This window comes from Chiloscyllium plagiosum, chromosome 17 (assembly GCF_004010195.1).
Source record: "Chiloscyllium plagiosum isolate BGI_BamShark_2017 chromosome 17, ASM401019v2, whole genome shotgun sequence".
NCBI classification, from domain to species: Eukaryota; Metazoa; Chordata; class Chondrichthyes; order Orectolobiformes; family Hemiscylliidae; genus Chiloscyllium; species Chiloscyllium plagiosum.
In genome coordinates this window covers 48,756,141-48,784,117 of record NC_057726.1, presented here as the reverse complement: position 1 = coordinate 48,784,117, position 27,977 = coordinate 48,756,141, and the positions used below count along the sequence as shown (strand labels likewise).

At 39.8% G+C, this 27,977-nt stretch overlaps 1 protein-coding gene across 3 annotated transcripts in view; it reads right to left on the bottom strand.

The window, feature by feature from the left end:
- The window catches only part of slc6a2 (solute carrier family 6 member 2), a 175,916-nt gene that overhangs the window by 133,889 nt on the left and 14,050 nt on the right, over positions 1 to 27,977 (bottom strand). For all 3 annotated transcript variants that reach the window (XM_043707014.1, XM_043707015.1, XM_043707016.1), the window contains one exon: positions 19,468 to 19,705. In XM_043707014.1, coding sequence (XP_043562949.1) covers positions 19,468 to 19,705 — 238 coding nt within the window. The remainder of the gene's footprint in view (positions 1 to 19,467; positions 19,706 to 27,977) is intronic.

The window sequence follows — 27,977 nt, the reverse complement described above, 5'->3', positions numbered from 1 at the left end:
TCCATAAAGAGCCCTATTAATTTCCGTTACACATCATTATTTTCATTTCCACAGCCTCACGGGTGATAAAGTTCAGGATATCACCACTTAGTACATAGAGTCATAGAGTCATAGGGATTACAGCCCGGAAACAGACCCTTCGATCCAACTTGTCCATGCCAACCAGATATCCCAATCCAATCTAGTCCCACCTGCCACCACCCAACCCATATCCCTCCAATCCCTTCCTATTCATATAACCATCCAGCTGACTTTGAGATGTTACAATTGTACGAGCCTCCACCACTTCGTCTGACAGCTCATTCCATACACGTACCACCCTATGCATGAAAAAGTTACCCCTTAGGTCTCTTTTATATCTTTCCCCTCTCACCCTAAACCTATGCCCTCTGGGGGTGGCACGGTGGCTCAGTGGTTAGCACTGCTGCCTCACAGCGTCTGGGACCCGGGTTCGATTCCAGCCTCAAGCGACTGTCTGTGTGGAGTTTGCACATTCTCCCCGTGTGTGCGTGGGTTTTCTCTGGGTGCTCCACTTTCCTCCAAAGATGCGCAGGTCAGGTGAATTGGCCATGCTAAATTGCCCATAGTGCGAGGTGCATTATTCAGAGGGAAATGGGTCTGGGTGGGTTACTCTTCGGAGGGTTGGTGTGGACTTGTTGGGCCGAAGGGCCTGTTTCCACACTGCAGGGAATGAAATCTAGTTCTGGACTCCCCCAACCCAGGGAAAAATCATTGTCTATTTATCCTATCCATGCTCCCAATGATTTCATAAACCTCTATAAAGTCACCCCTCAGCCCTCGGCGCTCCAGGGAAAACAGACCGAGCCTATTCAACCTCTCACTAGCTCAAATCCTCCAACCCTGGCAACATCCTTGTAAATCTTTTCTGAACTCTTTCAAGTTTCACAACATCTTTCCGATAGGAAGGAGACCAGAATTGCACGCAATATTCCAACAGTGGCCTAAGCAATGTCCTGTACAGCCGCAACATGACCTCCCAACTCCTGTACTCAATACTCTGACCAATAAAGGAAAGCATACCAAACACCTTCTTCACTATCCTATCTACCTGCAACTCCACTTTCAAGGAGCTATGATCCTGCACTCCAAGGTTTCTTGGTTCAGCAACACTCCCTAGGACCTTACCATTAAGTGTATAAGTCCTGCTAAGATTTGCTTTCCCAAAATGCAACACCTTGCATTTATCTGAATTAAACTCCATCTGCCACTTCTCAGCCCATTGGCCCATCTGGTCCAGATCCTGTTGTAATCTGAGGTAACCCTCTTCGCTGTCCACTACACCTCCAATTTTGGTGTCATCTGCAAACTTACTAACTGTACCTCTTATGCTCGCATCCAAATCATTTAGGTAAATGACAAAAAGTAGAGGACCCAGCACCGATCCTTGTGATACTCCACTGGTCACAGGCCTCCAGTCTGAAAAAAAACCTTCACCACCACCCTCTGTCTTCTACCTTTGAGCCAGTTCTGTATCCAAATGGCTAGTTCTCTCTGTATGCCATCAGATCTAACCTTGTTCACCAGTCTCCCATGGGGAACCTTGTCAAATGTCTTACTGAAGTCCATATAGATCACATCTACTGCTCTGCCCTCATCAATTATCTTTGTTACTTCTTCAAAAAATTCAATCAAGTTTATTAAACGTGATTTCCCACACACAAAGCCATGTTGACTATCCCAAATCAGTCCTTGCCTTTCCAAATACATGTACATCCTGTCCCTCAGGAGTCTTTCCAACAACTTGCCCACCATTGACTTCAGGCTCACTGGTCTATAGTTCCCTGGCTCCTCCTTACCACCTTCCTTAAACAGTGGCACCATGTTTGCCAATCTCCAGTCTGCCAGCACCTCACCTATGACTATCAATGATACAAATATTTCAGCAAGAGACCCAGCAATCACTTCCCTAGCTTCCCACAGAATGCTAGGGTACACCTGATCAATTACTGGGGATTTATCCTCTTTTATACATTTCAAGACATCCAGCACTTTCTCCTCTGTAATATGGACATTTTTCAAGACATCACTATCTATTTGTCTACATTCTATATCTTCCATGTATCTCCCCCATCTCCTGTGACTCCACACAAAGCCGTCTTTGAGGGGCCTTCATCTTTGAGGGGCACTACTCTCTCTCTAGGTACCCTTTTGTCCTTAATGTATTTGCAAAAACTCTTTGGATTCTCCTCAACTCTATTTGCCAAAACTATCTCATGTCCCCTTTTGGCCCTCCTGATTTCCCTCTTAAGTATACTCCTACTTCCTTTATACATTTCTAAGGATTCACTCAAACTATCCTGTCTGTACCTGACATATGCTTCCTTCTTTTTCTTAACCAAACCCTCAATTTTCTTCACCATCCAGCATTCCCTTTACCACCCAGACTTTCCTTTCATCCTAACAGGAATATACTGTTTCTGGACCTTCGTTATCTCATTTCTGAAGGCTTCCCATTTTCCAGCCTTCCCTTTACCTGTGAACATCTGCCCCCCCAATCAGCTTTTGAAAGTTCTTGCCTAATAACATCAAATTAGTCATTTCTTAAATCTCTTGTCCAAGGCTTTAAATCTGTGTCTCCAAGTCTTTGTACCATCAGCTAATGGGAACACTATTTACCTTATCTCACTCTGCCATAAGCTTGATATACCTCTATCACATCTCCATTCTACTATTTTGTTCCAAAGAGAAAAAAAAAACATTTTCTCCAAACTGGCCTTAAAGCAAAATTCCCTCATACCTGAAATCATCTGTGCATCCCACCTGCACCTTCGAGAGCACACCGAATCCTCTCTAGCAGGTGATTTTTCAACCTTAAACTAAAATCAGCCCTTGACTGCAAGCCTCCTAACGATTTGGACCGGTTAATTTGTGATCTCCTTACTATATTCTCCCAGTCCCCAAGGCAACGTGTGCTGCCTCGTCCCATTTGGTAATGCAGTAAATAACTCAATTAAAAAGTGCAGAATTGCTAATCATAACACACAACCAATAGTTTAGAATCAATCAGCTGTTCTACCTCTTGCAGAGTAACATTCAATGCACTATTCTTTTGGTTGATCCTTAAAGAATGAATGAGAGAGTGTACGTGCACGTATGTCAGTATACATTGTTGAATTCACCACAATGTAAATTACTATGAACTTAAATGCAATTAGACAAACTTACATACTGAGTTCAGTTCCTGGCACCATCGTATGTATTGAAGGGTATTATCTAAGTAGCTAAACATGCCAGTAACCTATAAATGAAGGGCCATCTGTGTAGAGGTTGCTGTTTCAATGATTTTTAAAAATAATGGCATGGGTCAGACTGCAAGGTTTGGTTGGAAGATATAGAACAGTACAGTATTTCCATGATGTTTTCTACACCATGCAATAGTTAGCTTCTGATGTTACTGGGTTACCGCACTGACTTGGAGTTCTATCACTCACTGATAACAAAGATGTTGTACCAATGAAAAGGTTCTTATTTTGAGAAAATGCATTAATGCTATATGTAGCAAAATCAACCCTGTAAAGTTTCCCAAAGGATTCTAAAGTATATTTTTAAGAGCTAGAAGAACAAAGGATGGTCAGTCTGGGATATTCCGCTGAAATTATCCTCCCTGGATGTTACATCACTGTTTCCTTCTCCATCCACTTGTAAAACAAAAGTGATCAGATTCTTGAGAAGGAACTGTTTGGGTATGTGTGTGTTATTTATATATCAAAACCAAAAATTCAGCTACTTTTAATCTATATTGAAATAACATGAGATTTGAAACAACTCTCTGAAGGTTATTTCCAATCTGACAAACGATCTGTTTTCATTTCAAATGTATCAAGATCCTATTTCTCTGCGAATGCCCATCAAACTTCTGGCTGCAACTTCCTCCAAATTATATTGCAAGACATTTCCATCACAGGTTTTTTTTTGAAAAAAAAGATTGAAACAATTATTTCAAGATTTTGAAAATGGAAGGTTAATGAATTTCAAAATGTTTTTGGCACATTAACAGCGCCACTATCGTACATCCCAATCATCAGTTTCTTTCTGTTAAAAAAAAGCTGAACATCAATATTTTAAACACACGTCAGCATTTGAGAAGGAACATCAGCATTTTTCAGAAGCATCAGTTTGAAGACAAGATTAGCAGCTCTCCAATTCAACTCATTTGATGTAACCAGACAAGTTGTTTAACATCTCAATTAAAATAAAAGATTTGCATGCAATTTTTGAGAATCTCTATTGAAGAAGCTTCATAAATCAGGTGAAATTAACAAGCAGATCTCCAAAAAATGAAACCTGATGGGTCCAACACACCTTGCTTCTATGGATTACCTAAGATACACAAACCAGGGTCTCCTCTAAGACCCACAGTCTCACTTCCTTGCACATTGACATACAGGCTAGCAAAAGAACTTCACCCTTAATTGACATACCCAGTAGAAGACTCATGCTACTCCATCCGCAGCACCCAAGGATTCCTGAACATCATCAAAGACACCAAGATAGAAGAGGACGAAGTCATGGTTTTCTTTGATGTCACAGCCCTATTCACATCAATTAACATCAGCCTGGTCAAAGAAACACTGACCTCCCTATTAGATGAACCAAGGACACAAACACCAGACAGCACCAACTCCATCAGCAAGGCCAAGCAAATCAACCTAAGCCTCATTGCCCACTTTACGTTCAATGATGAGATCAACAAACAAATCAATGGAACACCCATGGGATCACCAATATCAGGCTTCTTAGCAGAAGCAGTAATGCAGAGACTTGAACGACCAGCCCTCACCACAATTCAATCCAAACTTTGGGTCCGCTATGTGGATGACACCTTTGTCATCACAAAATGGAATAAATTAGAGGAAACCTACAATATCATCAACAACATCCTTACTGGCATTAATTTGACCATAAGATGAAGAGAACAATAACAGACTCCCCTTCCTAGATGTCACAATGGAACAAACACTTAATGGAGAACTGCAGACCAGTGTCTGCTGGGAAGCAACACACACAGGCCAGATACTCACCGACAGGAGCAATCATATTCTGGATTAGTGGTGCTGGAAGAGCACAGCTGTTCAGGCAGCATCCAAGGAGCTTCGAAATCGACGTTTTAGGCAAAAGCCCTTCATCAGGAATAAAGGCAGTGAGTTTGGAGCGTGGAGAGATAAGTTAGAGGAGGATGGGGTTGGGGAGAAAGTAGCATAGAGTACAATGGGTGAATGCGGGAGGGGATGAAGGTGATAGGTCAGGGAGGAGAGGGTAAAGTGGATAGGTGGAAAAGGAGATAGGCAGGCAGGACAAGTCCGGACAAGTCATGGGGACAGTGCTGAGCTGGAAGTTTAGAACTAGGGTGAGGTGGGGGAAGGGGAAATGAGGAAACTGTTGAAGTCCACATTGATGCCCTGGGGTTGAAGCATCGGGAGCAACGGATACAATAAATGATATTAGTGGATGTGCAAGTAAAACTTTGATGGATGTGGAAGGCTCCTTTAGGGTTTTGGATTGAGGTGAGGGAGGAGGTGTGGGCACAGGTTTTACAGTTCCTGCGGTAGCAGGGGAAAGTGCCAGGATGGGAGGGTGGGTTGTAGGGGGGGCGTGGACCTGACCAGGTAGTCACAGAGGGAACGGTCTTTGCAGAAGGCAGAAGACAGGAGCAATCATCCCAACCCCCACAAACGGAGCTGCACCAGGACATTATTTAAATGGGCCACAACACACTGCAGCACTCAGGAACTATGAGCAGCAGAAAAAGAATGCCTATACAACGTATTCAGGAACAATGGGTACTCGATGAATACAGTTCACTAATTCTTAAACAACAAACCCAAACAAGCAGACACAATACACCCAGAAACTCTAGCGACACTACCATACATCAAAGACATCTCAGAGATGACTATCAGACTATTCTGACCTCTAGGCATCATGGTAGCCAACACACTGAAACAACACACTGAAACAGTTACTGATGAACCTAAACGACCCTGAACCAACAACTAGCAAAACAAATGTCATTTACAAAATATCCTGCAAGGACTATAACAAACACTACATTGGACAGACAGGCAGGAAACTAGCCATCAGGATGTACAAACACTAACTAGCCACCAAAAGACATGACCCCCCTATCACTAGTATCCTTACATGCAGACAAAGAAGGGCACCTCCTCGACTGGAATAACATCTCCAACCTAGGACAGGCTAAGCAGAGACATGCACGGGAATTCCTAGAGACCTGGCATTCAATCCAGAACTCCATCAATAAACACATCAATTTGGACCCCATTTACCAACCTCTCAGAAAAAGAACCAGAAATGATATCACCCACCTTAACAGACCAAGGCACATAACTAGAAAGTGGGACAGAACACCAGCACTTCACCAGAGGCTCATTGATGATGTTACCTAGCATGCTGATGAAACGTCTGAAAACAAACCTTTCAGTTCAGCGAGCAAACTTACAATCCAAAAGACTTGCATTTGTTATAGTGCCTTTCATGACATTGGAACATTCCACAGCACTTTACAGTCAATGAAAGTTTGAATTATAATAATGTGCTAATCCAGGCTATTTAAAAGACCTTCCTCAGTTCTCTGGGACTTTGTCACAGTTGTGTTATTAAATGTTACACCCTTTTTCCAAAATCCTAACCCTCACACCTCTTCATATCTCCACTTATTCTCGATCCTCCGGCCATGCCAACCCATTTCCCTTCACCCCTCGCCAGTATCCACTCTCATTCCACATCTGGCTATATATCCCTACTAACTCAAATGGCCCCTCGCAGCTACATGTCAAAATGTGCCTTCCATATATCCACAACAGCCCCATGTCAAATCATAGCACCTTCATATCCACACAGCCAGTATACACTATGCACTGAACCAACAAAACCTTTATTCATAATGGCATGTATATAAATGCTTAAAACATTTCAGCCTCATTCTGCATGCTCAGCTAAGAGCCTAGATTTACATAGAGGTTTTCTTCATTGAACCAGGCACACAGAAAGGAAATCTTCCTTGACTGATAGTTGTACAAACTTTTTTAAAGTGATGTATCTTGTCATTTGCTCCATGTTGGCTTAGATGAGATAAAGAGGTATTTAGCATTCATAGTTTGTTATTGTTACTTTGCAGATCTAGTTGATTGACACTTATATAAAGTTGCAGTAGCAATTGTTTTAAGGAAGTGATGAATGTCTGTTTTTCAGCAGTTCCACACATGCCATTGTCACTACAAGGTTCATTGATCTGTGTCTATTCGGTGACTAGGCATGGACTGATTAGATGGTATGGAAAGTACGAAGGGCCACGAAGAGAGGCCATTGGATGGTTGAGAGGGAGTATGAGCTGGCACAAAGCACATGGTTAAGATCTTTTGAAATTATCTTTCAAAAGGTTTCTCCTTTTAAACTATGGTTTGTGACTACTCTCTGACCATGAACTACAGGTCATCTGGAAGCTGGAGATACCATAATGTGTGTCAGAGAGTAAGACTCTGTATGCATCATCCAGACCAAGGCCTGTGGGCTCGGTGCTTACACCAACAAACATTGGGGACAGTGTAATGTGGGCAGGAATGCTAAAATTGGGTTCTATCCACCCTTTTTAAAAAATTTGTAGAATCAAAAACACAGCACAAGAAGTAAAACAGGTTACAGAATCACAGAATTGTTATAGTTCAGAATTAGGCCATTGACAGAGGAAGTGGTGGAGGCACCACCATTACAACATTTAAATTACAACATTTAAAAAGCATCTGGATGGGTAAATGAATAGAAAGGGTTTAGAGAAATATGGGCCACATGCTAGAAAATGGTACTAGGTAGGGTTAGAATGTCTGGTCAGTGCAGACAAGTTGGATCGAAGGGTCTGCTTCCATGCTGCATGACTCAATGGTCCATCTCATCTGCACTGGCTGTCTCAATCAGCAATAGAGCTCAATGCCAGTCTTCCATCCTTTCCCATTAACCCTGTACATTGTAACTATTGAAATATTTATCTAATGCCATCTTGAATACCTCAATTGAACCTGCATCCACTACCCTTCCAAACAGTGCATTCTGTGCTAACCCGATCTACCTGCTATGTGAAATAAAGTTTCTTCCACTTCCTTTTGAAAATCACTTTACATCTGTGTCTTCTCATTCTTGATCCTTTTATGGGTGAGAATAATTTCTCCTTGTCTATTTTGTCCAGACCTCTCATGATTTTGAAAACTTCTATCGAAACTCCTCTTAGCCCTCTCCTCTCTCAGAAGGAACATTACCAACTTCCCCAAACTATCTTCATAACTGAAGCTTCTCATTTTTGTCAACATATTCTACATTCTCTTCAATATGTTCAAATCCTTCCTATGGTGTGGCACCAGAACTGTACACAATGCTCCAGCTGAGGTCAAATTGTGTATCTTATACAGGCATGGCATAACCGACCTGTTCCTGCACTCTATGCCACTATCAAATCTAGGATACCATATGCTTTATTAACCATGCTCTCCACTTATCCTGCCACCTTTTATAATATCCGTACTTATATACTCAGGTGTCTCTGCTCCTGCTTACTGTTTAGAATAAATACCTTTATGTTATACTCTGTGTCTCCATGTTCTTCCTACCAAAATGCATCACCTCATATTTTCCACCTTGAAATTTATCTGCCACCTATCCACCCATGCCAGCAAACTGTCAACATACTTTTTGAAGTTCTATTGTCCCCTTCACCTTTTACAATGCCTCCAAATTTTGAAATTGTTGTCTGAACAACAAAATCTCAACCATTAATCTAACTCAGGAAAAGCAAGGGTCTCAATACTGACTCCAGGGAAAGCCCACTATAAACTTCCTCTACTCTTAAAAAAAAAACAATTTATTAAACATTGCTGTTTGTTTTCTATCACTCAGCTAATTTTGTATCGACAATGTTGCTGTCCACTTTATTCCATGAGCCATAACCTTTCTCACCAGTCTGTTGTGTGGCACTGTATCAAACACCCTTTTACAAGTCCATGAATATGATCATTAACAGCATTACCTTCATCAGTTCCCTCTCATAGCTCAATAAATAGGTTTATGTAATTAAAAGTTAAGTTGAGTTGAATGAAACAGGACTTTCCCTTAGAAGTCCATACTGGCTCTCCCTAATTAACATGTTTGCCCATATGGCTATTGAATCATGAATTGTTTCTAGAACGTTTCCTGCTACAGAAGTTAAATCAACTGGTCTGTAATAGCGTGGTGTTTCCTTTTTTGAACAAGGCTGTAATGTTTATAATTTGCCAACTTCAGGCACCACCTCTATATATTTGGAAAGTGGACAGATTATGACCAGTGCCTCTTCAATTTCCACTCCTGCTTTCTTCAAGATCTTTGGATGCATCTTCTACACTCCTGGTTACTTGACAACTCCAAGTACCAATGGCATATCCAGTACTTCCTCCTGATCAATTTTGAACGCTTTGAATAATCAAGTTTCCTCCTCAGTCATCATGGCCTCAGTAATGTCTTTTTCCTCGATAAAGACGAATGTAACAAATTCATTTGATACCTCAGCCATGTCCCCCATCACCCCCAGCCTTTGTGTGTAAATTTTCATTTTGGTCCCTAATCTGTCCTACTCCACCTTTTACCACCTAATTCTACACTTTGTACTATCTGTTGTATTTCTTGACATCCAAGAAAGAAAATGCTTCACAAACAAACACAATGCAAAGTATAAAGAACTCAATGCCCCATTATAGTTCTATATAAACAACTTCTCATTGCAATTTTATTTGTGTTTTGAAATAAAAATGTACCTTCCCCAAAACTATAGGCACAACAGATCCATAATTATATAAGCAGTTATTATTAACAGTACACCAAGTAATTTCAACTTCAAGAGTATTAACAAGATAAGAATTTGTTTAGATTATACAGGCACTTGCTGTTAGGGAGAACACAATGTTTCAAAGTGAGGTTCTTAGAGACTTCAATTTCTATCCTGGGTTCTGCTGAATCCCTGAAGTAATTCTAATGGGACTCTGGCAGAGGTCACTGTTTTAGACAATGCTTCCATGGGTAGCTCTGCATGGGATATTGTAGTCAATTTTGCAAGCAATAGAATCTTTGTTCAGCCCTTCCAATCCCAGCATTGTCAGGGAAAAGCTGGGGAGACAGTACATTCAATATGAGAACATGGGAGTGGCAATACCTGCCATTGTAGTAAGATGGTCCCATGTCACTGCAGAGATGCCGATTGCAGACTCCTCTGTATACACTCCCATATTGTACAGGTGACTTGGCATATTCTCAAATGAGTCCTAGTTCACTGACATTGAGCTCACAAACAAATTTATGACCAGCAGTTTTCTGGTCCTCCAATCTACCTGTACCTGTCCCTCCTTCATTCACATTCCATATATCTTCTCTAAGTTTGGGATGGCCTCTGATCATCACTGTCATGTCTTTTATTGTCTCCATGTCCAGAGCCTTCTCTTGGTCAAGCATCAAGAGTTACAACTTTCTGACAGAATACAGAAAGGTGGTTCTAAGAAACTATTGGGCCATACATTCAAATAAGAAATAGGAGAATAGATGTGTGATACACAAATACCCATGTGACAACGTTTTGCATGAATGTTCAGCTTGCAAGTACCCATGGAGGCACCAAGAAACATGTGGTTTTGATCATTGTTCGTCAAAACCCATGAGGTACCAGAAAGACACATCATGATAGCAGCACTGTTAAATGAGCTGATTTTAAAAAAGGCTTCTTTGGGCATTATATAGCGACATAGCTGTTAGTGCTGTGCATTCTCCTTTAGATGTCATGCAACAAAACTAGTCAAGTAACATGGTGGTAATCTGAAACAACATTCCTGAATGATGCAAAGTGTGAGCACACCAACCCTAATAATTTTCTGTAGCTGAACAAACATCTGCTTTCAGAGTTGAGACACAATTAACACAGCATTGACTCATTTAATACCCCACGTTCAAGCTGTTCTAATGGTACGTAAAGTATGGTTGTTTGAAAAAGCCTCCATCTCCTATGCAGTACTCTGTGACAGCATGTCCGAAGAAGCAACTCGAGGTGATGCTCAAATAAAAGCGTAAAACCGTGGAAGCAGGAAATGTGAAGCAAAAGCAGCAAGTTCAGGAGAAACTCAGCTGGTCTGCCAGCATCATCGGAGAGAAACAAAGGTAGTATTTTGAGTCTGATCTCATTCGTTTCTCATCCCATTTTTTTCATTTAAGACTCAAAATATTCACTCTATTTGTCTCTCCACAGGTTCTGCCAGACTTGTTGAGTTTTTCAAGCATTTTCTATTTTTATTTGAGGTGATGGTTTTGTGCTTCTGTGGCAGGCATCTGATTTAAGAAAAATACCATTTAAGAGTAACAGTAATTCTTTGAGAACTGCCAATAGTGGTTGGTCTGTCCCAAGACACAACGCACAAGGAACACCCAAAATGCGTTAAAATGAGCTGACATCCTATGAAGACTTGATATTTTACAGACATATGCAATATCCAGGGGCAATGGTCTCGAGGGTAAAAGTGGCTTAAGCCCAATATTCTTTTATCTGTTGATCACTTATGATATTCCTTAGTATTAAATATTAAGCATTGGAAGGAGTTATAAATATCTTTTGTGATGATGGATTCTTGGTTTATGATATGAGAGGAAGGTATGTATGAGAACTATTCAGTACAGTCACAATTTATAGCTCTTTTTGATGGTAGCCAAGTATGAGTTGGGAGTTGGCTCTGATGGAGCATTAGGAAGAGGGAAGAAACTTAGCAGTGACAAGAAAAGTTATAAAAATAAATTCAGATGCAAAGAGTCATGCTGGGGTTTCTCTTTTTCTCACAGTGCATAGATTTTCATTTTTGAATTCACTCTCATAAAACAGAAAGATATCTTTAAACGCACACTGAAGAATCACCAAAAACTATAAGCGTACGGAGAAATCCAAAAGAAGTTATTTTATTTTTAAAAATCTGTGTTCATTCTCTTATATGCATAATGTGTCATTCTTCAGTCCAGCTCCCTGAAAATACTGACACTTGTGTTTATATTGAAAGGGGTTGAAGTTTTTCTTTACTCACTTGTGGAACATGGACATCACTGCCTGGCCGGCATTTATTGCCTATCCTAATGCCATAACTTTAGTTGACAAGTAGTACAAACAACCCTTGTAGAAATTGTTAAGTACAATTTTTCTCTTGGGTTTTCACTTACAAAATTACCAGCAATTGTCAATTAGATAGCTGGAGTAAAGGTTGAAGTGAACATTGGAAGTCACAGAATCTAATAGGATAGTACTTGATGACACAGTTCTTACGTGCAGAATCAGAAGTGGCCATACTAAGTGTCATAAATCAAGTAAAATCTGAACATTTACACTATAGATTGAATGTTTTGGCTTTTTGGTTTCAATATAGTACTTAAAATGCATTGGATGAAAGCACAATGATGATTGAGGTGGATGGTGTCAAACTGGAACAAGTAAATAAGTTTGCCTATTTAGACAAATATTACCAGTAGATGATGCCACTAATTGTAGACAATATTATTCTGGCCACCCAATTCAGGAAGTTCTTCCTCCACATCAGGCATCACCATTTTCACCAGCAGAGAAAACGGATGCAGGTTGTGGTTTACTCAGCTGTAGTTCATGGAGGAAACTGTGCATGTTAAACAACAGCTGCCTTTAACCAGATAACAATTTTTGCTAAATATGACTTATTTTCCATGAGTAATTCTCCACACTCACTTTCTGTGGAAACCCTTATTTGATTTTATATTTCTGGCTAGCTTTCTCTCATATTCTAACTTTTCCACTTCTTATTAATTTTTTAATTATTGTTTACTTTAATCATAATATTGTCTACTTTTCTTATCTTCCACCTGTCTTTGGAATCATTATATTTTCTTTCTTCAGTTTAATACTATCTTTACCTTTTCGAGTTATCGACACAGAGGGTTGATCCATCCCTGGGAATGTTTCTTGCTTGCAACATGTAAAATGTTTTGGATGGAAATAAAGCCTTTGAATTGTGCTCCAGACAAAGACCACAAGACAAAATAAAATAGGTTTGAAACTATAAAAGTTAAAAAAAATTTTAAAAAGTTATTCACAATCAGAAAGGAATATTTTATATTTTGGCCATTTGATCAGAACTGAACACCTACATAGATTTCTGCTGGAGGACAAAGTGCAGGGCAGCAGACACAGAGCATTGCTGTACAATAGATATTACAGAGTAGTTGCATGTGTGAAGTTGGTACAAAAAAGATGAATGTAACATAGTAGCAGCAGCAGGTGAGATAGAGGACTGCAATATAGTGATTGAAGTATAATAAAGAAAAACTGCAGATATGAGCACCACAGGAGCACCTTAGTAAATAATGCTTCTCATACTTTTGTTTGCTTCCACCTCAACTCAACAAAGCATCTAAACCCATAATAAGTTTCATTAATTTGTAACATAGCAAGGTTAAGTCTCACTAATGGATCTAATTAAATAAATAAGCTGATAAAGGATTTAATAGAACATGACAGAGTTCACTAAACAATGCTTGGAGTTGTAGAAATGATTTTTGGAGGATTGCACAAGATTTGCTAAATGCTACAATTCCTCTAGAATAATGCTGTGATTGTTACTGTCAGTCTGAGTTTGGTTTTATCACGATGTTCATCCAACATCACTTACTAAAATCGTTTTGCACTAGTTCCCAAATTTATGGATTTTTTTTAGTGGAAAGAGAAGGCTGAGTTGTGATAGTGATCTGTTCCATAAATTAGAAGTGGGATACAGAATTGTGCTTCACATTTGAGCCCTGAATCTAATGTCAAAATATTTCAGAGTTCAACGTGGATAAATAAAAGACTTTATCAAATTTCGATAAATATTTAAAATGAATAAAATTCTCTGCATAAGTTAAAAATGTCTTTCAAGCAAGGTATAAAGTAAAATATTTATATTCTTGTCTGGTCTCTTATCACATCCTGAGGATGTTCCAAAGATATCTGTAATTAATTAATTATGCTTTGAAGTGTAGTGTCTTATGTTATCTTAATACCAAACTAAGCATTATAGGAATGGCTTATTTCACAGGAACCAGATGTATAAAAGCATAGTGATCATAAAATAATTTTCTGAAGAACAGTTAAAAATACAGTTTTTTGGATATTAGTTAGAACTTACAACAAACTGGAGAAAAAAACTGCAGAAAACTGCAGCACAAAGGGACTCAAGGGTGCTTGAGCATGAAACATAAAGCTAGCACACACAATCAGGAAGGCTAATGCAATGTTGGCCCTTATTTCAAGAGGGTTGGAGTACAAGAGCAAGTCGTGCTGAAATTGTAGAAGGCATTGGTGAGACCACATTTGGAGTATTGTGAGCAGTTTTGGTCTCCTTTTTTTCAGAAAAAAAAGATTATTTCATTAGAGGCAGTTCAGAGAAGGTTCACTAGCTTGATCCCTGGCATGGAGGGATTGTCTTATGAGCAAGGTTCAAACAGGTTAGGATTCTACTTATTGGAATTAAGAGTGAGAGATGATATCATGGAGGCATACAGGATTTCTAAGAGGCCTGACAGGGTAAATGCTGAGACGACGTTTCCCCTTAGAGGAGATTTGAGGACCAAAGGACGTAGTCTCAGCATAAAGGGACACCAATTCAAGACTAAGATGAGGAGAATTTCTCCTTTCAGAGGGTTGAGAGTCTTTGCCCCACAGCTCTCTGTGGCAAGGAGTTCCAAACCCTGCATATACATTTTAAGACTGAGGTATATACATTTGTGATCAGTGGGGAAATCAAGGGTAATGAGAAATTGCAGGAAAGTGGATATGAGATATTTTGGATCAGCTGTGATCCTATTCATTGGAGTAATCTCAAGGGGTGGATGACCCACCCTTCCTTATAGTCTTATGGAAATGAGACAAATTGGAGACTTTGGCCTTCATTCAAAAACATTTAGTCAGAAAAATCTAAAGATCAGAACTTCTTTTATTAGTCTGAAATTTATAGATTTCCAATCAAAACCTTTCAAATTTTCAGAAAACTGGGAAAAAATGTGAAATAAAATACTGACTTTTAGCTACAATCAGTGCATATATTACCTTCTACAATTTGAAGTAGAACTTCCTACAGTAAACATTTGAATTATACAGGAGCGGCAAAAGCCTTTGGAAGAACAGATGAATATTAGACTCTCTTTTAATACAACCAAACCACTGAACTCAAACTTCAAGAAACATTCCTGTACACAAAAGTTGAGTGCACACAGCTGGAACTGCAAGAAGAAAGCACACAACAAATATTTAGAATGCTTGCAGTTGGGTTTGGCTAGCAAGGAAACAATCCAATATTACGTGTTTTCTCCAACATAAAAACTCCAGCTGAAATATGCAGGTCAGAGCTCTCTCAATCTCCAGATGGCTTTTTATGGAAAAAAGTTTGAACACTGGAAATAAATCACTTTGTATGAGCTAGTAGGCAGATATTAGTGCAATACCCAGAGAGATTTTGTCCGATATAGATTACTCTCCTGTCCGGTGTTCAAAGAGATTGAGAAAATTATTAAAAAGACAAGATTCCAATTATTGCTTGCCGTTGCTCGTATGCCCAAGTATATGCAGCATGATTATATGCTTCAGGTATGAACAACACCAAATTTGCAGAGATGACTATGTATGGCAAATGCGGACTAAAGGAAATCCCGCTGAATTGAACTGTAACTCAATTGTGTAAGTTGTTCACAGGATTAATAGAACTAATTGAGACAGAAGGACATGTACAATGGAGAAGAATCAACTATAGCTTTAGAATCTGACTTCTGAGTCATCTGAGTATAAAGTACTTCAAGATATTTGTAGTTTATTAATATGTGTGAAATCATAAACAAAAATTTCTGAAACAAATGATCAGGGATTTTTTCTAAAAGGTCAGAAATGTGAATGCACTGGACAGAAAACAATTCAGAACACCAGTATGGCTACATTCCATTTTCTGGATTATTGAAGTTTTATGCATTGAATATACCAAAGTGAAAAAAGAATTTTGTTGCCTATTTGAAGACACCAGAAACTTAATCAATGCACCTACAAATCAAATGCACACAAAATCAAACCTCAGTTATCACGTTCAAGTATAAACATTCAGTAGAAAACACATGCTACAATATCCAGTAGATCGTTTAAAAAATACTTCAGAGCACTGTGATAAATTACCAACAAAAAGCTAAGAAAAAAATAATTAAAAGTAAGACTTTAAAAAGAGTTGGCATTTTATCATCTTGCAAAGCAATAGTCTGACAGACAATCCCTGAACTGTATGAAAACCATTCTGTAGAATTCCTTCCAAATAGAAATAAGAACTTTCAGAATTTTTATTTCTAAGCTTAACAGGTTAATGTTTATTGCTGCAGCTTTCAATTAAAATCATTAAGAGCTTTAAACACTTGGGATTAATAAAGCTATGTTCTTTAATTATGTGTTGGTATGGTGCTGGCAATTATGCTTTTTTGCTGGCAAGTATTTTTAAATATGACCACAACATGTAATACTTTGAAAAAATAATTCGCCTGTGCAACAAAAAGATGCTTAGTGCTATTTCCCAAAGGTTCTTAACCGTTTAGATGTATTATCGCTTTCATAGGTGTAAGTCACAAAAATGGTGTCTTGCATTACTCTTATGAGAAAAGGATCTTCATTACAAAGATACCAAGATCTGGAAAACCATATTACCAGATTTTTAATTAAAACAACACACGGCAATTAACTGATGATTTGATCATGCCACTGATTTTGCTGGACATAAAAATAAATTGCTACAGAAGTCGGTTTTACAATAGATGTATTTTTGATTTTGTTCCTCAGTGAAAAGCAAATAGATCAGCAATATCTTGTGCCCAAAGATACTGTATACACTCGAGTAATAGTCGATCTCTTGTAAACATTGGCCTCCTCTTTTTGGCTAAATAACCTAGAATTTTTCATATATCTCATGTAAAAGTCAACCCTAGTTCTTTACAGATAACAGATCAGTTATCAGTTTATGAGTCAGTGTGCAGGCTGTCACATCCTGCTCCAGTATTCCAGTCTGCCAGTTGGTCTGCTCTGCTCCTGGTCTTCCAGTCTGCTGCCTATTGTGTCCCCCCCGGATTTTCAGAATTACCATAATTCGTTGTTTTATCTTCTTTATTCATTTGGAGATCAATTGGGCTTCTGCTAGTGATATTTTGATGGGCATAAATTACAGCCGCTCAAAAATAGTATCCATGTAATAGTCGACCCCAATAATTTAACCCTAAAATGTAGTCAAAAAAATTCAACTATTACTTCAGTATATACGGTAATCTGAAAATGCCAACCACAAGATTATATCAGGAGCTTTTTCTTTCTGGCATCACCACACCTAGAATAAGTAATGTAGATGAGTCTGTTTTTATTCCACTGCCCAAAACATTGGTATTTGATCTGCTCAGCTCAAGAATTTTCAAGAGGATCTCCAGCTTGAAAGCAGTCACCAACAGAAGGCTTTATGTCTTTACCAACTTTGCTGCCTCTGAAAGGTCAATCAAGCTCCTCACCCTCCGACTTCCCATTTCACTCATTCTCTGCCATGCTGGACTCTCAATGTTCCCCAAGGTGACATACTAAACCAGCCAATTCTTATAATTAAATATCTGGTGTTTGATTATTTGTAAGTGTTCTCTACCTGCAACAGGAATATCTCTTGCACATTGTGGTTATTTGTATTTGGAAACTGCCAAGAAATGTGCAGGGAGAAAATACCAAGGGTGAAGCACCTGAACTAACTTTTTATAAATTCTCAGCCTTCCTGGTTTAATTCTTGCCAGAATAAGACCAGATATTTGTTGTCCATAATTAATACTATAGACTACAGTGTATCTTTTCAAACCAAAATGATCAATGTATAGGGGACAATAATATTTTTTGTGAAATGAAATGTAGAGTTAAATCAATCCAAACAGATTTAATCAGTGCAACATTTCTATTTATTTTCTGAACTCAGGTCAGTTAATTTATCATGCATGTTCTGCAGATTACACTCAGTGAAACTATTTCCAATAATTGTGGATCAGTTGCTTTAACTTCAAAATGATAGCAACTCAAAATATTAGAGACTTGATGAAAACAATGGCAAAGATACAACTGTAAAATATGCTGCAACTTCCAGAGATTTCTGAGTTCAGACAGATAAACATGAATAGCCAGAGCATGCTGTTTAATAATAATAACAGCACACTGTTTTGTAATTTAAGTGCATCAGCTCAAGTGATGTTCCTGTACTTGCATCACAAATAGAAATTAAACTTGCCACAGACCATTAGAGTTCATCCATCCTAGTCTAAGTATCCTTTAAAATTGTATGGTAACTCTTAATAACTCTTATACAATCTTCCGTTCCTTTCACAGTCCATTTGTCTGAAGTCTTATTCGTTCATTGATAGATATATATACACATTTATTAGTTTTTCTTTATATATTGTACAACAATCTTTCTTTCCCTTTCTTTATTTCAGTTTCTGGGCCTGAATTGACATTACGTTCACTGTTTAAATCTACTCTTCCTGTTTCTGCCTGCACTGCTCAATAATGATTCTTTGAATCTAGTAGAGATACACAATGACTTGCCCTGTTAACCTAGTTCCAAGACACCCAATCATCAGTACATCATGTTCAGATGACCTGTCTACAGATGTAAAGCAAAACAAATAAATCAATGGGCAAATATATGGCTACAAAATGCTGGTCACAGCTAATCAAGCCCATTACATTAACTGCAACAGAAAAAACAATATTACTCACAGAAATATATATTTAATGACATTCATTTAGATTGAACTTTAGCAAAATTATATCTAACAATATAAAAAAAGTTCAAAACAAGAAGAAATAAAGTAAAGCATTGTATTTCTAAATGACTATATATGTATCTACGTCTGGATTTCAAATAAATGTGTTAACTTATTCCCATCAGTATGATCTCATTCTGCAGGAAGTTCAAAGGGTTATCACAACAAATGCTGCCATTAAAGCTTCTCCTCTTCACTTTCAGGCAGTTGTAAAACAATCAAGAATTATAAGGTGCTTTTACAGGGAGAAATAAACCAGGAGATTAAATACTGTGCAAGTGATATTTGGCAGTTTTCACTAATAGTCAGAATGACCTTTTGAAAATATGAGTAACAATAATGTAATGTTAGAAACAGAACTTCTTTATACCAGCAGTAAAATACATAAACACAAACTATCAGAAGAGTGGGAAATCTAATCAGCTTTCCCAAAGATTTAATGAAATTTAAATTATGTGCTGCTGGATTCAAATACTGGCTGAAACAATGATAAAGTTATCAATGCATTTTTTAGCTGTCTGAAACATACAGGTCAGTCAAGAGTGAATAAGTGCAAAGATGCCAACTTACTCATAATACTCCGCAGCTGGTGTAATTTTATATTTGGAATATTTGCTTCCATTTCCCAGGACTGAGGCATTGAGTAGCTTTGGGTCAGTACAGTTGCGACTGTTCCAATGATTATTGCAATGAACCCATGGAAGGTCAGATGTAAATGAAGAGAAGAGATAGTACAGGGACCAGGCTATAATGACGTTATAGTAGAAGCCAACGTATAGGGCTATAAGAATCACAGCGTAGCCCACACCTAAAAGAAAAATGACAGACATTTCAGTTGTGCTATTAAATTCATAATTCACTAAGATATAAAAAGGGAAGTGTCCCTCTTCCTCTTTCTCCAGCAAAAAGATCAAAAGGACTCAAAGTTTATGTAGTCCATGTGAATTTCAGCAAGGGTTTTGCAAGGTATCACATGGGAGGCTGATCAAGACAGTTACAACTCATGTGATCCAGGGCAATTTGGCAAATAGAATCAAGATAGGTTTTGTGACAAGATGCAGAAAACAATACTCAAACTTGTTTCTGTAACTGGAAGCCTGTGTCCATTGACGTGACACAGAATAAACAGGGAGTAGAAATCCTTAAACTGTGGGACAAGATGGATATGCAGGTCAGACAGTGGCAGATGAAGTTTAATCCTGAAAAGTGAGATACAACGCATTTTGGGAGGATTAACAGGGGAGTACAACACTGAAGGCTAGGACCGAAGGAAGTATAGAGGATCAAAAGGACCTTGGTGCATGTCCACACAGCCTTGAATTCAGAAGAACTATCGGGTGAGGGAGGTGAGATGCCTTTGGAAGGCATGAGTGGCCATTATCAGTTGAGACATTGAATACTGATGAGGGATAGTCAACAAAGCTTTGTACGTGGGAAATCATGTCTCACAAACTTGATTGAGTTTTATGAAGAAGTAACAAAGATGATTGATGAGGGCAGAGCAGTAGATGTGATCTATATGGACTTTAGTAAGGCGTGTGACAAGGTTCCCCATGGGGAGACTGATTAGCAAGGTTAGACCTCATGGAATAAAGGGAGAACTAGCCATTTGGATACAGAACTGGCTCAAAGTTAGAAGACAGAGGGTGGTGGTGGAGGGTTGTTTTTCAGACTGGAGACCTGTGACTAGTGGAGTGCCACAAGGATCGGTGCTGGGCCCTCTACGTTTTGTTATTTACATAAATGATTTGGATGCGAGCATAAGAGGTACAGTTAGTACGTTTGCAGATGACACCAAAATTGGAGGTGTAGTGGACAGCGAAGAGGGTTACCTCAGATTACAACAGGATCTGGACCAGATGGGCCAATGGGCTGAGAAGTGGCAGATGGAGTTTAATTCAGATAAATGCAAGGTGCTGCATTTTGGAAAAGCAAATCTTAGCAGGACTTATACATTTAATTGTAAGGTCCTAGGGAGTGTTGCTGAACAAAGAGACCTTGGAGTGCAGGTTCATAGCTCCTTGAAAGTGGACTCGCAGGTAGATAGGATAGTGAAGAAGGTGTTCGGTATGCTTTCCTTTATTGGTCAGAGTACTGAGTACAGGAGTTGGGAGGTCATGTTGCGGCTGTACAGGACATTGGTTAGGCCACTGTTGGAATATTACGTGCAATTCTGGTCTCCTTCCTATCGGAAAGATGTTGTGAAACTTGAAAGGGTTCAGAAAAGATTTACAAGGATGTTGCCAGGGTTGGTGGATTTGAGTTATAGGGAGAGACTGGGACTGTTTTCCCTGGAGCGTCGGAGGCTGTGGGGTGACCTTATAGAGGTTTACAAAATTGTGAGGGGCATGGATAGGGTAAATAGGCAAAGTCTTTTCCCTGGAGTCGGGGAGTCCAGAACTAGAGGGCATAGGTTTAGGGTGAGTGGGGAAACATATAAAAGAGACCTAAGGGGCAACTTTTTCCCACAGAGGGTGGTACGTGTATGGAATGAGCTGCCAGAGGATATGGTGGAGGTTGGTACAGTTACAACATTTAAGCGGCATTTGGATGGGTGTATGAATAGGAAGGGTTTGGAGGGATATGGGCCGGGTGCTGGCAGGTGGGACTAGATTGGGTTGGGATATCTGGTCGGCGTGGACAGGTTGGACCAAAGGGTCTGTTTCTATGCTGTACATCTCTCTGACTCTATGACAAGAGTAAGGGGGTTATGGTGGAGTCATTTATGTTAGTTGAGGCATATTTGGGGCAACTGTGTGCATTTCTGGTCACTACAGTATGTAATTGGGCTAGAGTTCACATTGTATGAAGATGTGATTGTGTGGAAGAGACCCACCAGCATGTTACCTGGGCTGAAGCAATTCAACTCGAAGAGAGGCTGATAGGAAGCCAATGCTAGCCTTAGAGCCAAACACAGCTGAGGGGTGAGGGGGAGGCGGGGGGGGGGGGGGAGTTAGGGGGTGGAGAATGTGATCAAGTTCTACAGAATTATGATGGCCATAGGTAGGGTTGTTAGGAAGGGACCTTTCCCCCTTCATAGAGAACTAATAACTGGGTGCATAGATTTAAGGTGTGAAACAGAGGGTTAAGAAGGTATTTAAGGAAAGATGCTTTCACCAAGAGAGTGATGGGTATCTGGAGCTCATTGCTTAAAAGGATGATAGAGTCAGTAACCACCCCAACACTTAAGAAGTATATAGATGAGTACTTGAAAAGTCATAGTATACAAGGTTAAAGACCATGTACTGGGAAATGGGACTAGAATTGATAGTGCAGTCCCAATGGGTCAAAGGACTCTTCCCATGCTGGAGTAGTCTATGACTTGAAATAGATTAGGGTTTCCGAAAATCAAATACCATTTGCTGGAGAAAATTGTGCTTAATAGTTTTAATCTTTCAAACAATACTCTAAAAAGACAGTTGTGAAATGTACTTTCTCACATTATATGTAACAAGTTCATTGTGATATTATAATGTTGCAAATTATTTTAATGTTGACCACAAAGAACAAGACCCATAAAGATTAAAAGGCACTGCAGCAACGTTACTTGTGCATTCTAATTAGTGAGAGTACAATAGGCTACATATCCAGGGAAGGGACAAGACATACAACAACTTATAAGAGATATATTGTGGGAGAGAGTTGGTCTCCAACCTACAGTCATTTCTGCAGATATTGAAAGAAGTGGCACTGTCATAGCAACAAAATAAAAATATCAAGAGCTTGAGGAGTGCATCTTTGGTATCATTCCCTCAATCTTCTGAGCTTTCAACAGTACTATGAAAGCTGCAATGACACAACTCATCACATCTTTGCAAATGTCCTTTTCCTAAAAAGACTTCATTCTTACCTCTTATTAAATTTCCCCCTCCCCCGCAGGTTTTAGCATATGGATCTACATCAGTCACAAAATCAATGAACTCAGCACAGAGTGAAGATTAAAACCAAGATCTATCTAATTTGCGCACTTAAACTAGTTAGTTGGCCTGAAAAGTTAACTTTTTTCAGTCTTCACAAATGCTGCTGGCCTGAATAATTACAGTTTTGTCATATTATAATCATTGAATACACTTGCTTTTTATTACAGTATTTAAATTATTCTTTCTTCCTGGAATCAAAGTGAGCTGGAAGATGTGGTGTTGATGGAAAGGAAAGCTTTCTCTACTCTATGCAAACTAAGTGCTCCAACTCCCAGGCACTGAGGAGAATTCAAGTGATTGGTGTGGATTTTTCTATCATGCATGGTTAGCATTCTTCCTCAAAGTTACTTCACTGAAGCAAAATGTCATGGGCTGTCTCTGCAGCCGCTATAAGGTCTCATGCAGAGAGAGGGAGAAATTTGGGTCCATTATAATTTAGAAAATGATTTGAATGTACAAGTTAGGAACAAGACTACGGCATTGGCTGAAAGTGAAATTTGCAAATGTTTGGAGGTTCATCAGCAATAAACGTGTCGAGTAACATTCCTTGTAAGGAATTCATATCTTCTTATAACTTATACAAAGCCCGTGTATAAAATCCATACATGAGCAATGTATTAAGCATTATTTATTTTTCAGAGAGTTAAAGAATTCCTGCTCCATATGTAGCTGTGAAGGCCAAAGAAAGGGAAGAATAAGTTAACTTCCAAACATCACTGGCACTGCCATAGTGTTAAGGGTTTATATGGAGAGGAATTTGTTAAGTGGGTACAAGAAAATTTTCTGATTCAGTATGTCAACATACCTAGTAGGGAAGGTGCAAGAACTTGACCTACTCTTGGGAAATAAGGCAGGGCGGGTGACTGAGATGTCAGTGGGGGAAGTACTTTGGGGCCAGCGACCATAATTCTATTAGCTTTAAAATAGTGATGGAAAAGGATAGGCCAGATCTAAAAGATGAAGTTCTAAATTGGAGAAAGGCTAATTTTGATGGTATTAGGCAAGAACTTTCAAAAGCTGATTGAGGGCAGATGTTCGCAGGTAAAGGGACAGCTGGAAAATGGGAAGCCTTCAGAAAAGAGATAACGAGAATCCAGAGAAAGTATATTCCTATTAGGGTGAAAGGAAAGGCTGGTAGGTATAGGGAATGCTGGATAACTAAAGAAATTGAGGGTTTGATTAAGAAAATGAAGGAAGCATATTTCAGGTATAGACAGGATAGATCCAGTGAATCCTTAGAAGAGTATAAAGGAAGTAGGAGTATACGTAAGAGGGAAATCAGAAGGGCAAAAATGGGACATGAGATAGCTTTGGCAAATATAGTTAAGGAGAATCCAAAGGGTTTTTACAAATACTTGAAGGACAAAAGAGTAACTAGGGAGAGAATAGGGCCCCTCAAAGATCAGCAAGGTGGCCTTTGTGTGGAGCCGCAGGAGATCGAGGAGATACTAAATGAATATGTTGCATCGGTGTTGACTGTGGTAAAGGACATGGAAGATGTAGAATGTAGGGAAATAGATGGTGACATCTTGCAAAATGTCCAAATTACAGAGTAGGAAGTAGGATGTCTTGAAATGCATAAAAGTGGATACTACTCCAGGACCTAATCAGTTGCATCCCAAGAACTCTGTGGGAAGCTAGGGAAGTAATTGCTGGGCCTCTTGCTGAGATATTTGTATCATCGATAGTCACAGGTGAGGTGCCAGAAGACTGGAGGTTGGCTAATGTGGTGCCACTATTTAAGAACGGTTGTAAGGACAAGCCAGGGAACTATAGACCGGTGAGCCTGACGTCAGTGATGGGCAAGTTGTTGGAAGGAATCTTGAGGGACACGATGTACACGTATTTGGAAAGGCAAGGACTGATTATGGATAGTCAACATGGCTTTGTGTGTGGGAAATTATGTCTCACAAACTTGATTGAGTTTTTTGAAGAAGCAAAGAAGAGGATTGATGAGGGCAGAATGGTAAACGTGATCTATATGTACTTCAGTATGACATTCGACAAGGTTCCCTATGGGAGATTGGTTAGCAAGGTTATATCTCATGGAATACAGAGTGAACTCGCCATTTGGGTACAGAACTGGCTCAAAGGTAGAAGACAGAGAATGGTGGTGGAGGGTTGTTTTTCAGACTGGAGGGCTGTGACCAGTGGAGTGCAACAAGGATCGGTGCTGGGTCCACTACTTTTAATCATTTATATAAATGATCATACCTTTGGAGTCCTGAAGGGAAAGGGTGACCAGCCTCAAGTCGTTGTCCATGTAGGTACCAGTAATGTAGGGAGAAAGAGGGATAGGGATGTAAGGCAGGATTTCAGGGAGCTAGGGTGGAAGCTGAGAGCTAGAACAACCAGAGTTGTTATTTCTGGTTTGTTACCCGTGCCACATGATAGCGAGGCATGGAATAGGGAGAGATATCAGCTGAACACGTGGCTGCAAGGATGGTGCAATAGGGAGGGTTTCAGGTTTTTGGATGACTGGGGCTCATTCTGGGGAAAGTGGGACTTGTACAAACAAGACGGTCTTCACTTGAACCAGAGGGGTACTAATATCCTGGGTGGGAAATTTGCTGGTGCTATTCGGGTGGGTTTAAACTAGCTCAGCAGGGGGATGGGAACTGGAGGTGTAGCTGCAGTGTACACAAGGATGAGAGTAGGAAGGACAGGGACAAGATTTCAGGGTCACAGGAATGTGCTGGCAGACAGCAAACTGGTTTGAAGTGTGTCTACTTCAATGCCAGAAGTATCCGAAATAAGGTAGGTGAGCTTGCAGCATGGCTAGGTACCTGGGACTTCGATGTTGTGGCCATTTCGGTGACATGGATAGACCAGGGTGAGGAATGGATGTTGCAGGTTCCAGGGTTTAGATCTTTCATTAAAAACAGGCAAGGCGGTAAAAGAGGGGGAGATGTTGCCTTGTTAGTCAAAGATAGTATAACGGTGGCTGAGAGAATTTTTGATGAGGACTCGTCTACTGAGGTAGTGTGGGCTGAGGTTAGAAACAGGAGAGGAGAGGTCACACTGCTTGGAGTTTTTATAGGCCTCCGCAGAGTTCCAGGGAGGTGGAAGAGAGGATTAGCAAACTTATTCTGAGTAGGAGTGAAAGGAACAGGGTGGCCATCATGGGGGACTTTAACTTCCCCAACATTGACTGGAAATGTTATAGCTCTAATACGTCGGATGGATCAGTTTTTGTCCAATGTGTACAGGAGGGTTTCCTGACACAGGATGTCGAAGGGCTGACAAGAGGGGAGGCCACACTGGATTTGGTGCTTGGTAATGAACCAGGCCAGATGTTTGATTTAGTTGTTGGTGAGCACTTTGGGGAGAGATCATAATTCAGTTACATTTAGTTTAGCGATGGAAAGGAATAGGTACATGGCACAGGTCAAGAGTTATCAATGGGGCAAGGGCAATTATAATGCAATTAGGCAAGAATTAGGATGCATAGAATGAGGTAGCAAAATGCAGTAGATGCAGACTATTGAAATGTGGAGCTGCTTTAAGGAACAGATATTGCGTGTCCTTGATAGGTATGTCCCTGTCAGACAGGGAGAAAGTGATAAAGTAAGGGAACCGTGGTTTACTCCAGAAATTGTATCTCTTGTTAAGAAGAAGAAGGAGGCTTATGTGTTGATGAGGCAAGATGGTACAGATAAGGCAATGGAGAGTTATAGATCGGCTAGGAAGGATTTAAAGAGAGAGTTAAGAAGAGCAAAGAGAGGACACTAGTAGTCTTCAGCAAATAGAATAAAGAAGAACCCTATAGCTTTCTATAGGTATGTAAGGAATAAAAGAATGATTAGGGTAGGAATAGGGCCAGTCAAAGACAGAAGTGGGAAGTTGAGTGTGGACCCTGCAGAGATCGGAGAGGTGCTAAATGAATATTTCTCATCAGTGTTCACTCAGGAAAAGGAGAATATTTGTCGAGGAGAAGAATGACGTATGAGTTATTAGACTAGAAAGGATCGAGGTTAGTTATGCACAGGTGTTATCAACTCTAGAGGGACTGAAAGTAGACAAGTCCCCTGGGCTGGATGGGATTTATCCGAGGATTCTCTGGGAAGCTAGGGAGGAGATACCAGAGCCTTTGGCTTTGATATTTGAGTCGACATTGTCTACAGGTTTAGTACCTGAGGACTGGAAGATTGCAAATGTTGTGCCCTTGTTCAAGAAGGGCAGCAGAGATGACCCAAGTAATTATAAACCAGTGAGCCTTACTTCTGTTGTAGAAAAGGTTTTGGAAAGGTTTATAAGAGATAAGATTTATAATCATCTAGCAAGCAACAATTTGATTGCAGATAGCCAACATGGTTTTGTCAAGGGCAGGTCGTGTCTCACAAACCTCCTTGAGTTTTTTGAGAAGGTAACCAAGCATGTAGATGAGAGTAGGGCAGTTGATGTGGTATACATGGACTTCAGTAAAGCCTTTGATAAGGTTCCACATGGTAGGCTGATGGAGAAAATGCAGAGGCATGGGATTGAGGGTGATTTAGCAGTTTGGATTAGAAACTGGCTTTCTGGAAGAAGGCAGTGAGTGGTGGTTGATGGAAAATATTCAGTCTGGAGTCCAGTTACTAGTGGTGAGCCACAAGGATCTGTTTTGGGACTACTGCTGTTTGTCATTTTTTAAAATGACTTAGACGCAGGCATAGGTGGATGGATTAGTAAATTTGTAGATGACACTAAAGTCAGTGGAGTAGTGGACAGTTTGGAAGAATGTTACAGGTTGCAGGGGGACTTGGATAAACTGCAGAATTGGGCTGAGAGGTGGTAAATGGAGTTCAATGCAGCTAAACGTAAGGTGATGCACTTTGGGAAGAATAACAGGAAGGCAGAGTACTGGGTCAATGGAAAGATTCTTGGTCATGTGGATGTGCAGAGGGATCTTGGAAGTCATGTGCATACATCCCTGAAAGTTGCCACCCAGGTGGATAGTGCTGTGAAGAAAGCATACGGTGTGTTAGGTTTCATTGGTAGAGGGTTTGAGTTCCAGAACCGCAATATCATGCTGCAATTATACAAAACGCTGATGCGGCCACACTTGGAATATTGTGTACAGCTCTGTTCGCACCATTACAGGAAGGACGTGGAAGCATTGGAAAAGTTGCAGAGGAGACTTCCCAGAATGTTGCCTGGTCTGGAGGGAAGGTCTTATGA